This window comes from Trichoderma citrinoviride (assembly GCF_003025115.1).
Source record: "Trichoderma citrinoviride strain TUCIM 6016 unplaced genomic scaffold BBK36scaffold_8, whole genome shotgun sequence".
NCBI classification, from domain to species: domain Eukaryota; kingdom Fungi; phylum Ascomycota; class Sordariomycetes; order Hypocreales; family Hypocreaceae; genus Trichoderma; species Trichoderma citrinoviride.
Window position 1 is genome coordinate 1,760,237 of NW_020194716.1, and position 12,910 is coordinate 1,773,146.

The window sequence follows — 12,910 nt, forward strand, 5'->3', positions numbered from 1 at the left end:
GTTGGGCGCAGCGAGGCGACCAGACGGTGACGATGGGCTACGTTGACGGCGATGCAAGACGAGCGATGGCGCGCGTCGGCGGGTTCGCCGGTTCGCAGGCCGTCGGCAGTGTCGTGCAAGGTCGGAAGAGGAGGAGGTTTGCGAGAGAGGTGATGCAGCACAGGCCGATTACGCAAGAGAGCAGGCAGGGTAGAACAGGGTGGCACTTGTCGACCTCTGCGGGCACCACCCAACGAGCAAGGCTGCGTACGGCACAGTCAGGCACGTTTCCGATCGTGGATGGAACCGCCGAAGGAGCCCGCACGACAGCGGCAGCTTGACGAGCGAGCGACTTCTCGTCTGGAGAGCAGAGCGGCAAGAAGAAGCCGGGTACAGGGATATCGCGATGTCTCGAGGCCGTTGTTCCGCGTCCGCTGGAAACCGAGCTGGAGCTGATGTTGGAGTTGCTGGGCCAAGGCAACGGGCAAGAAGGCTGAAGTAGGGCCGAGGGGGGAGGGGGAAGAAAAAAAGGTGGTGGGGGGAGTGTTTGAGGTCAGCAAGGGCGGAGGAGGCGAAAATCAGGAAGGACAAGGGGGGGCAACTCGGCCGCCAGAAACTTTGAAGCTTGTGCTGGGTAACTTTTTTTTCGGGGGCAGCAGAACGAGAGACGAGATAAAAAGGCAAAACGAAACGACTGCTGGCAGACGCTCGAGGCGGATGGCGGCGTTGGTGTTGGGCTTGGGCTGGGACCTGCTGCGGCTCTCCTGGGGCTGTCGTCAACAGCTCGAGACAGCGGATGGATCTGCTAATGGAGGCGCTGTTGGTGGCTGCGTGAGAACTGGGGAATGGCGCCCACTGCTGTGCTTCTGCTGAGTGCGTTCCAGGTACCGGACGGCGAGGGCGAGTACCTGAGCCGAACCTGAGCCTGCTAGAGGCCACTGGACTGGTTGCTGACCGGAGGTGGCAGCAGCTGGTGTCTCGTAGTCGGCGGGTATCGAGTACCTGGCCGGCAAGGGTTGGGTACCTGAACGAAGGGATGCCTGCTCTGCCGCTAGCCGACGGCGTCAACCCGTCCATGCGTCTGCTGCGAGAGAGAGCGCTGCTTGTCTGCTCTGGCGCTGGTTATGTATGTTGCCTGAGGCGAGGCGTCGCTGCTTGCGGCCAAGAGCCCAGTTTGCGCCGTGGATGATGAGCTCCGGATAGACGTGGATGGTAGATGGCCAGTCGACCTTGGGGCCAGTCCTTCAGCATCTAGGTATCTAGCGCTGTGACATGCACCTCAACTCCGCTAGCAACAACGGCGGCCAGCGACCAGGAGCCCCGTGCGATTGGACGATCGCCAGGACCAGAATCGGAAACCAAGGACGCAGCGGACAAGCTGAGGCAGAGCAGCGAACGAGCTCGACAGGGGTTGAGCCGCCCGGACCCTGCGATCGGTGACACAGCGATGCGTGCCTGGTGGGCTAGCGCTGGTCGGCGACAGGACGCTGTCTTTTCTCACTTGATGCTCGGCCTGATCATTCCAGACTCTGTCCGGCTGAGAAGAGGAAGCGATCAGGTGAGGATTCGCAGACTATCTATAAAGTTGAGGCTGGCATGCTCCTCCTCCACAGGAGAATAAGGTCCCAAGAAAGACAGATCGCGATCCCGCGGCGGAGGCCGGATTCGGATTCGCGTGGCAGGGCATGGCATAGCAGGACAGGGCAGGGCGCCAACCACGCTCGTCACGATTCACTTTCCCGAACCGAAGTCCAGCTGGCGACTCTTGTGCCGGGGATGGCCCTTGAGCGAGCGACGATATCACTCGAGGTAGGTAGGCATGTATTGATCAATATATCTGGTGTAATATCTGGGCTGTCTCGCTGATATTGGTGGCGAGTGGACCATCAGTTACCTACAGTATGGTGGAAATACCACCTGCTGCAGTACAGAGTTCAATGTTAGCAATCATGATGCTCAACGGCCGTCGAAAAACTATCAACCGCATTCCTATCGAGCGAGACCTGCCTTACCGCGCAGAGCGGCTGAGCGCTAAGCATGTCCATCGTGGATGCGCCCCAGGTAGCCTGTACCTGGCGATACCTCCGGCACCCGCAACAGGCCAAGGCACCACGCCATTCTCCAGGTCAGATATCGACGACTACTGCCACCACTAGTATCTAGGCTCGCACAAGTGCAGTCGGGGGGGCCTTGCTGGCCTCGTCTCTCCCCTCCGGGAAGGTCGGAATCCTTGTCTGAGGCGCAAAACCGCACCCAGATCGCAGCGCGCTACCGGCGGGCAGCAGAGAATGCGCATCCATGTGACACTCGGCAACGCCCTGCAGCCCGCCCACGGCCATCCATGCCTTACCCTTCCTTCCATGTTGCCTTACTCGTGCCTCTCCGGGGGGTGGCTGGTACCTGTACCTAGCCGTCAGACGTTATAGTATGCGTGCGTGCTCCGGGCCTGGGCGACGATGCAGACTGCCGGGGGCCTGATACGAGTTGCGAGCTCGCTAATACCTGTGATGACCTGCTGCTACGAGGTCAAGGTAGGGAAGGGATAGGCATGTACGAAGCACCTGTGCATTCGTATGCCTGCAAGAGAAGCTTTGAAACACACGACGCCGGATGACAAGAGGCGGCGCAAGCGTCGAACTGTTGAACCGGGGGTTCCGCCGGAGATGGCGGACGGCGCTCTCTCTGCTGTCTAGATGATGTATGTATAAGCTTCCAGAGATATCGTACCAAAGCCAGGCGAAGGATGCCAAACGCGACACAGACCGAGGACGGACGACAGGCCATCTTCAGTTCCTATTCGATGGCACTCCCTTGGTCGAACAGTTCCTAGCAGCTGCGAAACACCTCGTGCACGGCATGCCACATAGAGTTCAGGGCGCATCCAGCAGGACATGCAGACTGTCAGTTATTCCGAGGGAGGGCATTCGAAGAGCGAGCCTAAGAAGAGAGCGTGGATGCAGAGTTTCCGCTCGAAGCTCGACCCGGTACCTCGACACCGCGAATGTGGAGCAAGGGTACCTGGGGCCTGCCCATGCCGACGACGTCACACCTCCATCCGTTGACTCGCCCACATTGGATGGGCAACGTAAGGTACAGGTCATCTGCCCTGCGCAAACCTTAGCGTGTGCGGCCCAGGCACATCTGCGGCAGTCCAGTGGGCAGGGCAAGGTCCAGGCGACTTCGCTCAGGGCTGGGCTGGGCTGGGCTGCTGGAGCGGATAGGTGGCCGTCTGGTGGCTGCTTCGGCCTCTGGGGCTGGGCTGCGGCGGCCTAGTGGGCGCTAGGCTGCTGAGGAGGCGCTGGGCTTCTAGGTGAGGTGCGTGCTCCATAGCTGCTAGGCTGGAAGCGAACGCCCGCTAACATTGATGCTTGTGGGCACCGCACCCAGGGCCGCAACTCCACGTCCCGGCTGGATGACGGCATGGCGAGACGACGACTTTTGCTTTTGCATTCCTCGACCTTTTGGTGCAGTCGATGCGCGATCGAAGCAACGGGTGAGAATGGGAAGATGCCACGGTTTCTTGGATCGGGTAATAATATCTGCTTCTCTTTTTTTCCTCCGTCTCTTCTGATACTACCGTGAATGGCTGCTAATGTGAGGTGAGTTGTAGCACGTGTGATGCAGCCTTTGTACGTGCGTGCATTTGCATCGAATGACGAACCCGAGCATGCCATATGTGGGCAAGTGAACTTCGGATCAGATAGATTGCGTGAGGTTGAGGTTGAGGTGGTCCCCTTGCCGCCCAAAGCCCGGCCGCTTGCGCTGGTACGGGAGCGACGAAGCGGATCCCCCGGCCCATTTTCGAGGCATCACGACTTTTTTGGATGGAGCCCGGAAAGCCCATCGTATGCGCCCAACAAAAGAGGCTGTTCTGTTACGATGTTCGTCATCTCATATGTGCTGAGATCATGTCTTGTTTTGGGAGGGTTTATTCCCGATAGTACGGCAGATAGACGAGAAAGGTATATCATAGCCAATAGGTCGGAATAGAGGGACGGAAGACAAAAAAAGGCAAAACTGGGGTTTCGTGGTGTGAGGTCCGGAGTAGTGCAAACTCTCTTTGACGGCCGGCTCTTGATTGGTTCGGTGCCTACGCTACAGATGGGAACACTTGGAAAGTCTCGAGTCATTGAGCCGTGCATGCATATTGGGAGGATGAAGCAGAAGTATCAGTAGCCGCTTGCATGTGGCCTCACTGCGCATCTGCCTACATACCTAGTATATTCGGGGCAACGAGGGACTCCAGTATGTAGTATGGAGGAGCAGGTTAGGTAGGCATTTATCAGCAATCGGACGGAATAAAAAGGGAGGGGAAATGGATAGGTAGGTACAAGTGCATGTAGTTGATGGGCTCTCTGAAGTGCCCACATTTCCGGCATGCACGCGATCTATCGGATTCGACGTCATCCAGGCCTTGGTGGTCGCTGGGAGAGGTGAGTTTATGACAACAGCCCTTCTAACACACACACTCACACACACAACACGCATGCATGCGTATTTTCGTTCGGCACGTATGGAAAGTCTATTCTTGGAATGGGATGCTGGCTTCTATTGCTTGTCTGGATGGGTGCGTCCACTTGCGTGAAACTATAAGTATTGATTAACCGAAGCATCTCATCGTGACGATGTCATGATTTGGGTCAACTGGGACCACAGCGCCGTTGCAGTGGCCGATAGTACTACAAATGCATCCTTCGTTTAAGCTTTGCAGCGACGCCGTCTCTAGAATCTTTGACATGCTGGGTTGGTTCGAGAGAGTAGTATCCTTGGCCAAAGTACGAAAGCAAATAAGGCATCAAGCTTCCAACCTCAAAGCACTATAAACAACGTGGCAGGACATGGGGAGTAGAATACAGAAACCACAAGAGAATCATCTTGGCAATCTTCTCGCGGTGTTGTTGTTCCAACGGCCTCATTGCACGTGAACACTTGTAATTGGCAGAGACCAAGGATCGACAGGGATCCCCTTATCCGATTCGAGTTCCTGGATTTTGCCAACACACTTGCTGCTTTTTTGCATCATGAGTGGCTGGATCTATCACCGTACCTGATGCACCTTCTACGTACCTTACATACAGCTACATACGTTTACATACTATCTACAACGTACATATAATTCGATTTCAGCGTCCATGATACAAACATCTACTACTTACTACCCAGACCCAGTGGCCACCCCCAAAAGGCAAATCTACCCCTTTTGCTGACGTCCTTGGCATCAGTCATATGATCCCATGCCATGCTCTCTATTTTCTTACTCATGTCGTCAATCCATCGTGCCCCTTCGTCCTCCCCTTCCCTTCCTCCCGTGTCACCGTCGCCCAAATTCCTTCACAAAAAGGGCCTGGGCACGGAGACGAGATCCGCTTATGGTGGGACACAAAGGAGCGAGAGTTTTACAGGAAATGGGTTCCTGCAACGTCAGCAAGGACATTACGACACTGGGGAACACAGCCAAGATTGAAAGTAGTAGGAAGAAGACGAGATACATATATATATATATACGGTCCTTTCGAAGGAACTGAGATGGAATTGGGTATCAGATACATTGAACCGTGTGTGACAATGATGGGCGTCTTGACTAATACGCTTGTCAGATGAAGGTGACTCGCCAAACGATAAATTCTAGCCGATGATACAACTTATTGTATATTGTAGGTCATGATATAAAATCGAAGAAATCGTGTTCTCTATACAGAATATTTGTACCACCTCATGTTAAGGGAGGATATTGACCCGGACAAGCCAACAATGTAGATACGAGCAATGCGCCCATCGTCCCAAACATAAACAGTTCATCATCAAGCATCATGGCTCTTCGTGCAAGGATGACAACATACTTCCCTCTGCTAATTGCTTTGCCCCTCTCTTGTTCGCTTGTTCGCATAAAAAAGCCCAGTCGTCACCAATCGAGCCGTTCATCGCTCTCGTCATTGTTCATTAATACTCTCGTCATCTCTCGGATAACTCATCAAATTGAAAGCAGCCGTTATGCCGGCTCAAACATCCAGCATGCTCCTAACTTGCTGTGGCGGGGCAGCAATCGAGTTGGTCGTATCGGCGCTGCCGTTCCTCTGCCCATTACTCGAGCCGTTCTGCCGGGACGAGCGGCCACGATCCTCGTCCTGATAGGGCGGAGGGCCGTCTGCCGTTATCTCGGCGATCCTCCGCGCCCTCTCGGTGTCGGCATTGTTGGGGAAGAGCACGCCGGCAAAGTCCTCGACGATGCGCTCGTTGTGTCGGCGCTCCGACTTTCCGGTGTAGCGCCGCTGTTCTGTGGACGCCAGGCTCCCGACGCCAGCCCTGTCCACCCGCGGGTTGTTCTTCTGAGACACGCTCGTCATCTCAATGCCGTCGCCGTTGCCGCCCGTCTGGTTTTCGGCCTCGGCTTCGAATCTGGCCCTGAGCCCGCGCTTCCCTCCCACCTCGTTGACGTTCTGGGTAATCTTGTCTCGCATGGTGTACAAGTGTTCACCCCTGACGCGCCTCCACCACGCCGGCTTCCTGACGATGCCAAGCTCCCGGTCAATGGTGTCGCCGCGCTGTCGTCTTTGGTGGAGGAGCGCCTTGTCTTCGTTGGGGCTCGCGAATCCGTAGGCGACTTGCACGAAGATGATGAGCAAGGACGGGCCGTAGCCCCAGGCGAATATGACTGGCACGATGCCATGGTAGCGCATGACAGAGAATGTCCAATCAAAGGAGATCAACACCTGGTAAGCAACGAGAGCGCCTGCGAGGGGAATGGTCAGTACGAAACGCAGCGGGAGCGCCTTGGCAAAGCCGATGGTCCGGTTGAAGACTCCACGGTTCCGCGGCTTGTAGTGATAGATTGAGTGGCGGAGCGAGAAGACGATGGTAAGCCAGGCGACGACGAGACAGAAGGCGCCGGCCTTGAATCGCGCTCCTGTAGCGGCGGGAATCGCCTTGGCGATGGTTTGTTCTGGAGAGCGCTGCTGCTCCACAAAGGACCAGCTCCGAGGAATGACAAGGAAGAAGTTCTAAATGATTTGTGAGACAGTGCACGAGACGAAGAATATTGGTCACCATCAGAAAACAAAGGGGCGCGAGCTTACCATCCAGGTCCAGAAATAGAACCACAGGGGCATGTAGAATTCCACCATGGCGCGCCGGTCGTCGGTACGGTAGACGAAGGGGTTCGGGTCGATGAACTGCCTCTCCTGCCAGCTTCCCCAGTGCCTCACCGACTCCCACACTAGCGCAAGAGTCCCCTGGCAGATGAGGAACCAGAAGAAAGAGGTGACGATGATGGGAAGCTCGGGCACATGGTAGCGGTCAATGTCGATGTTGGTGAAGAGGCTGATGAGGGCGCAGGCGCAGACGAAGCAGCCCCAGTACCATTGCCAGCGTCGGCCGATGGGATAGAAGCGCTTCTCCTTGGGCAGATAGAGCCTGCCGTGCTTGGCCAGGCAGCTCAGCGTAAGCATGAGGCCGATGGCATATGCGACGGCGAAGCCAATTCCCGTGTAGCCGCGGGCAGCGATGGGGTCGACGGCGCTGTAGCACTTGGTGGCGTTGATGAAGGTGCCGTTGCTGATGAGCAGCTTTGGCTCGTACGGCTCGTAGGTCAGGTAGCAGCGCGAGTTGTTGGACAGGGTGCCATTGCTGTAGTAGGTGTAGTTCCAGTGCTGGAGGGTGGTGAGGTTGAAGTGGACGCCGCCGAAGACGGTGTCGGTGCTGTTGTCGCCGCCGGGGAAGGCCAGCAGGTCCCGGGCGTCGAAGACGTCGTAGCGGACCATGCTGTGTGTTTGTTTGCCTTGGGATGAGGTTGCGGTTGATTCCTCGATGGCGAACTGCCGCTTCTCAGCACCTCAGCCTCTCTCTAATCACGGGCGGTGATGTCGAGGGAGGAGGATTCAAGTCTCGTCGGCGATGCTCGTCGCGCTCTGGATACGATCCGAGAGCAGAGCACAGCGAATCGATAGGACGAGAAGAAAGGAGATGGGTTAGACCATCGGAGAAGAAGCACTAGAGGAAGGGGGAAGAAAATAGAGATGGGAATTGAGTTTAGCAGAGCGGCTGGGCCGTCCAGGCTGGTTGAATCGGAGACGATCCGGCGCTGCCGTGGCCGGACCCGAAAAGCCGCGCATTACATGTACACACACACCCAACCACCATTGATTGGCGTGAAGACTCGTCTATAGCGATATGGATCGGCACTGTGATGCGCACACCGAACTTTCTTCATGTCACTGATGTGAGCAGCAGGATCAGGGTTGACGATAAGTATATGAAAAGGGTCAAACTCACGATGTCAATACTCAGACAATTCGTGTTTGACACCGTGTGAGCATGAACTTTTATCATGTTGTCTGGAAAAGATGGATTGAAGCCTTCTATCGCCTGTATTTACAGAGCACGCCAGCGCGCCCTTTGCTTCACCTTGTGAATTATAGGTAGTAGCCGATCTCTGATAAACTTGGCTCGCCATCTCCAACTCCGAAATCAACCTGGACAACCCCTCATGCAGCTTCAATCACTACTATCTAGTTGCCCACTGCCTACTGTGTGATTCGTATAATCTATTCAATCCAACTTACACCACTGCCCAGCGGCACATCAGCACACGAAACACGGCATCGTGCTGCTTCCTTCACAACGCTGCCTATAAGCCGCATATCACAGCTCCTCTCTTCTTTCATACTCATCACCTCCACATGGACACCAACCCCATGATCCGCTGCCAATGCGGCGCCGTCTCCTTCCGGGCCGTGCTCCCCAAGCCTCTCCGCGTCGACATCTGCCACTGCCTCGAGTGCCAGAAGCAGTCGTCCTCGGCCTTTGGCGTCTCCGCCGTCTTCCCCATCGAGGGCATGCTCCCCTTCCCCGAGAGCATACGGGACCACGTCGGCATGTGGACGCGCAAGACCGACTCGGGCAACACCCTGGAGTGCTATTTCTGCAAGACGTGCGGCGTGCGGGTGCTTCACCGCGGGCTGCTGCCGGACGGGACGTCGCGGCCGACGGTGACGGTCAAGGGGGGCTGTATGGAGGGCTTGGACCTCAAGGATGCCAGGCACATTTACACGAGATCGGCCAGAGTACCGGTGCCGGAGGGGAGCTGGCCGGGGCCACCAGACGAATACTGAGAGAGTCGATAGGGAAAAGCCACCAAAGGACGATGTTTGAAGCGCCTCGAAGCCAGTAGCTGAGCACTTGAGAATGCGTGAGGAGAAGCCGACTTCTATCCTTGAGAGAAATGTAGAATACTTCAGTTCAGCCGCTGCTGCTTCAAGACAGCCCTTTTCCAGTTCTATATCTATATGCATGGTATTCCCTTTCCAAAATCCATCTAATTACTTTCCGTAAGAACCATCATCGCCCAATGTTGTTCAACACGCTACCCACCATAACGGCGATTTCTCGATCCCAGCTCGCCTCGACGACGGGCTTCTTCTTGCTGCTGGCAAAGACATTGGGGGTCTGGCCCCCTCGGACGACCGCCTGCCGAATGGCATCCCCCACCACGTTCTTATTCGTGCGCAGGGTCCGGGCAACGATGCCCCCTCGGGTAGCAATCTCCTGCACGCGAGTGGAAATGTTGCTTGCCATGGTGCGCCAAAAGTAGGATACCAGAGAGCTCGTCTCAAAGCGGGACAGCAGCAGCTGGTAGAGGCTGTGCTGCTTCTTCTTTGCTGCGGGAGCTGGGACCAAGGGATGCGCCGGAGTCTCGATGGTCTCGAGGATCAATTCGAGAGAGGCAATGTTCTGGCAATGAGACACGAGCTCGCCGAGAGACTTGTCTAGGGTGGGGAGCTGTCCCAGAGATCGCGAGAGCGCTGCGGTGCTTGCCTGTAGGGCAGAGCGAACATAGGTCTCGAGGGCTTGCAAGAGCAGCGTCGGTGACCACTTGTCGGGCTGGATGTCCCTCGAGGGGGACAGCAAGTAAAGGGCAGATATGGCGGATGCCAGTCGCGATCGTGTCTCCTCGCTCTGGGCAAACGTGATGTTGCTCGAGATGGCAAACTCTCGAATGAGGCGTTCGGATGCCTCCACAACCCGCCGTTCTGTCGGTACAATGACGGTATCCTGCAGCGTCTTGATCGCGTTGAGCTTGTCCAGCCCATGGCCTTCCTCTCCCGGCGCCCTGCTGTCCAGCACCTCCCGCAGCGAGAGTATCGTGTACGAGCATCGAACGAGCGCTCCGTGGTCGCTTTTGCCGGTGCTGGAGCCGCCCAGCTCTGACATTTGCACCTGAAGCTGCCTGCCGAGCTGCAAGCATCTCCCCATGGACCTGCCCAGCCTCAGCGTCTCCCACAGGCGCAGAGCGACCTGTCGAATCTCCTCGGCTTCGGCATGCTTGTCAATGACCTCCTTCTCCAGCTGCTTGTAGCTGTCGTTGAGACTCGCAATCTGGGCATCGAGCTGGGCCACGATGGCCTTGCTGGCCTCCGTCTGCGCCTGGGTGTACTGCAGCAGGGGCACGGCGGAGCGGGTTGTGAGGAGGTCGATGTGCGAGTCGATCTCCTGGGCGTCGAAGAGGACCCGGGACAAGGGCGTCGCGAGGTCCAGCGGGGAGTCGTCGGGGTTGTTGGTGGCGAGGACGAGGGAGTTGGCGAAGGACGCGGGCGCAAAGTCGGGGGACAGGAAGGTCTCGTAGTCAATGTACGAGGGCTCTTCGGCGGACTGGGCATCGGGCAGGGCTGCCATGGTCGGCCGAGGCTGGGCGTGACGGGCGTCACGAGAGAGGATGGCCGCAGTATCAATCGTTATCGTGATGAGGTGCGCGCCTCGACTAGTATCGAAAGTTGGAGGGGCCAGCTGTAAGAGCTACAGGTGCTGTAGCCTCGCTAGGCTTGGAGTAGGTGGCACTCAATACTACTAGGTAGTAGATAGGTGGTTCGCGGATATTGCAGCCAGCCTCAACTGTGTTAGCTGCATGTGATTTCAACGACCCAGTACGTATACAGCAGCCACACTAGCGATTTTTCTTGACGGCATCACAGAGACCAGAAGCGCAGGGATCTCGGATGGAGAGTGCTACAGAACAGACAGGATGGACATGTCACATGGCTTGTTACCGCGCCCAGCATCTGTTCGACTACTTTACAAGTGGTTGGCTTAGGTACCTATACTATTTGACTACCTATATCCTAACGACAGATCAGCGCTGTCACGTCTTCTTGTTCGTTCGAGCTTCATGTCTATCATCAACCTGCCTCGGCTCAACAATCCAGATACGGAGCATCAATCACGGCACTTGCAGCGAGTGTGCCTGGCGTCGCATCCGTGATACCGTAGCTCTCCGGCCAGGCACACAGACGGTGGCGCATCCCGGGGCTGTTCTCTTCGTGTCTTTTTATATACCTGATAATACTACCCACGTATGAATGCTTCGGCACCGAGTCAGTAAGGTATCGTTGCTCCGGGGATGCGATGCTTGTCGAAATTTGTAGTAGATAGTATACTATCTAGAAGGACAGTAGGCTATGCGTGATTCGGCCTCCCTCGTTCCTGGGACAGGCTCATGGAGCACCTCCGCAGTGCAGATCAAGGCCCATGCACCTCGATATCCGCAAGTGGCTGCTTCGTGCCTTGCTCACATGATGGAAGAAACCAGCAACTGCCATGGAAACAACAAGAGATCACCCTCCTCAAGCACAAGCAGCCCCTCAAACAAACCGGACTTGTTGATAGTATCAGCTACTCCGTCCAAAGCCCGGACAGCCAGCCTAATAAGCCCGCCGCAGCTGTCAGCAGGCCGTGAGGAACCTGCATTGCAGGCCCGGCATCAGATTCCATGAGGCGCATCGCCACACTGTATTACCTTTAGTCTGGGAGTTAATTATAGCTCACTCACTGTTCCAGACAAGAGCCCCGTGTTCCAGCAGCCTCGGCCGCGATATCTAACGTCGTCGGCCCTCTGCCACCTGGCGAGAGCTTCGCTTTTTCAACTACTGTTCTCAAAGCACCCTTTTCATCTTCCAACTGCCACTGCTGCTTGTTATTTTGCGGAGGGTCACGCAGCTCCTGTGCGCCAGGGCACGACCTCGTCCACTCGATTTAAAATAAAGGGATCGGACAGAGGAAACACAAAACGAAGGAGAGTTAAAGCAAACGGCCTTTCGCTTGGCCCTGATTTGCTCTAGCCTGTGCACCGCCTCATCAGGACGAAGAGCCAGGCGAGCGCCGTGCATATTACCTACTACATAATTCCAGGCCGCCCGCCTAACGCATCGATACCTGCAAAGTACTGCAGCTGCTTGAAGCGCACGATCTTATACAAGCAACGGCAGCCGCTCGACATACGTCTGAACACCGCACCCGACTATCCGTTGGTTACCAGGGTTCGAGGCCCCGAATCCCGCTCTTCTCACGCAGGGCAGTGCAGACGCCGCTTGTTGAGAGGGCATCTGGGATTCCAGCCCGTCCAAGTAGGCACACACTCACAGAAAGAGAAGCTCTCACTCCTCCTCCTCGTGCAGAGAGAGCGAGAGAGTCTTCGCAGCCATGTCCAAACTCGGCGCCACCTTCGTGCCCGGCAGCGACGATGACTATTTTATGCCCGAGGTCGTGGCACCGTCGCCCCAACGGTAAGATATCCAGTCCAGCCCAGCATCTCTGTTCTCTTCTGCTGCTGTTATTATTCCATACCTTATCCCTGCTCCCCTAAGCCCCCCCTCCCTCCTTGTCCCTGTCCGCTTTTTGTCGGCGGTCCCTCCTATTTATTGCCCTCTGCCATTTCGCCTGGATGAGGCTGAATGGAGCCGTTGAGCCAGTCGAGGTGGGGCTGCTGCTGACGTTCTCTTGATCCTTTCGAGGCGATTAGGGTGACCCCTCAGGTGCCGCAGAACATGCAGGAGGACCTGCAGCGCATGGAGCTGGAAGCCCGCGAAATCGAGCCCCGGAGCCACGACTACAATAATACAAGCACTACTAATAGGAGCCGCGAACCCTCGCTGTCGACGTACTA

At 56.4% G+C, this 12,910-nt stretch overlaps 4 protein-coding genes across 4 annotated transcripts; 2 read left to right on the top strand and 2 right to left on the bottom strand.

The window, feature by feature from the left end:
- Positions 1–2,435: 2,435 nt before the first annotated feature.
- Positions 2,436–3,252, top strand: BBK36DRAFT_1141976 (hypothetical protein; the record flags this gene model as incomplete). Its single annotated transcript, XM_024893490.1, has 3 exons — positions 2,436–2,510; positions 2,698–3,064; positions 3,101–3,252. The coding sequence occupies 3 exons, from the start codon at positions 2,436–2,438 to the stop codon at positions 3,250–3,252; spliced, it is 594 nt and encodes a 197-aa protein (XP_024749383.1).
- Positions 3,253–5,978: 2,726 nt separating this feature from the next.
- Positions 5,979–7,736, bottom strand: BBK36DRAFT_1169735 (hypothetical protein; the record flags this gene model as incomplete). The annotated part of the gene is made up of 2 exons (XM_024895355.1): positions 5,979–6,977; positions 7,053–7,736. The coding sequence occupies 2 exons, from the start codon at positions 7,734–7,736 to the stop codon at positions 5,979–5,981; spliced, it is 1,683 nt and encodes a 560-aa protein (XP_024749384.1).
- A 918-nt stretch (positions 7,737–8,654) lies between these two features.
- Positions 8,655–9,086, top strand: BBK36DRAFT_1203622 (hypothetical protein; the record flags this gene model as incomplete). Its single annotated transcript, XM_024897273.1, has 1 exon — positions 8,655–9,086. The coding sequence occupies one exon, from the start codon at positions 8,655–8,657 to the stop codon at positions 9,084–9,086; it is 432 nt and encodes a 143-aa protein (XP_024749385.1).
- A 226-nt stretch (positions 9,087–9,312) lies between these two features.
- On the bottom strand, positions 9,313–10,647 carry BBK36DRAFT_1160181 (hypothetical protein; the record flags this gene model as incomplete). Its single annotated transcript, XM_024894270.1, has 1 exon — positions 9,313–10,647. The coding sequence occupies one exon, from the start codon at positions 10,645–10,647 to the stop codon at positions 9,313–9,315; it is 1,335 nt and encodes a 444-aa protein (XP_024749386.1).
- Between the last annotated feature and the right edge of the window lie 2,263 nt (positions 10,648–12,910).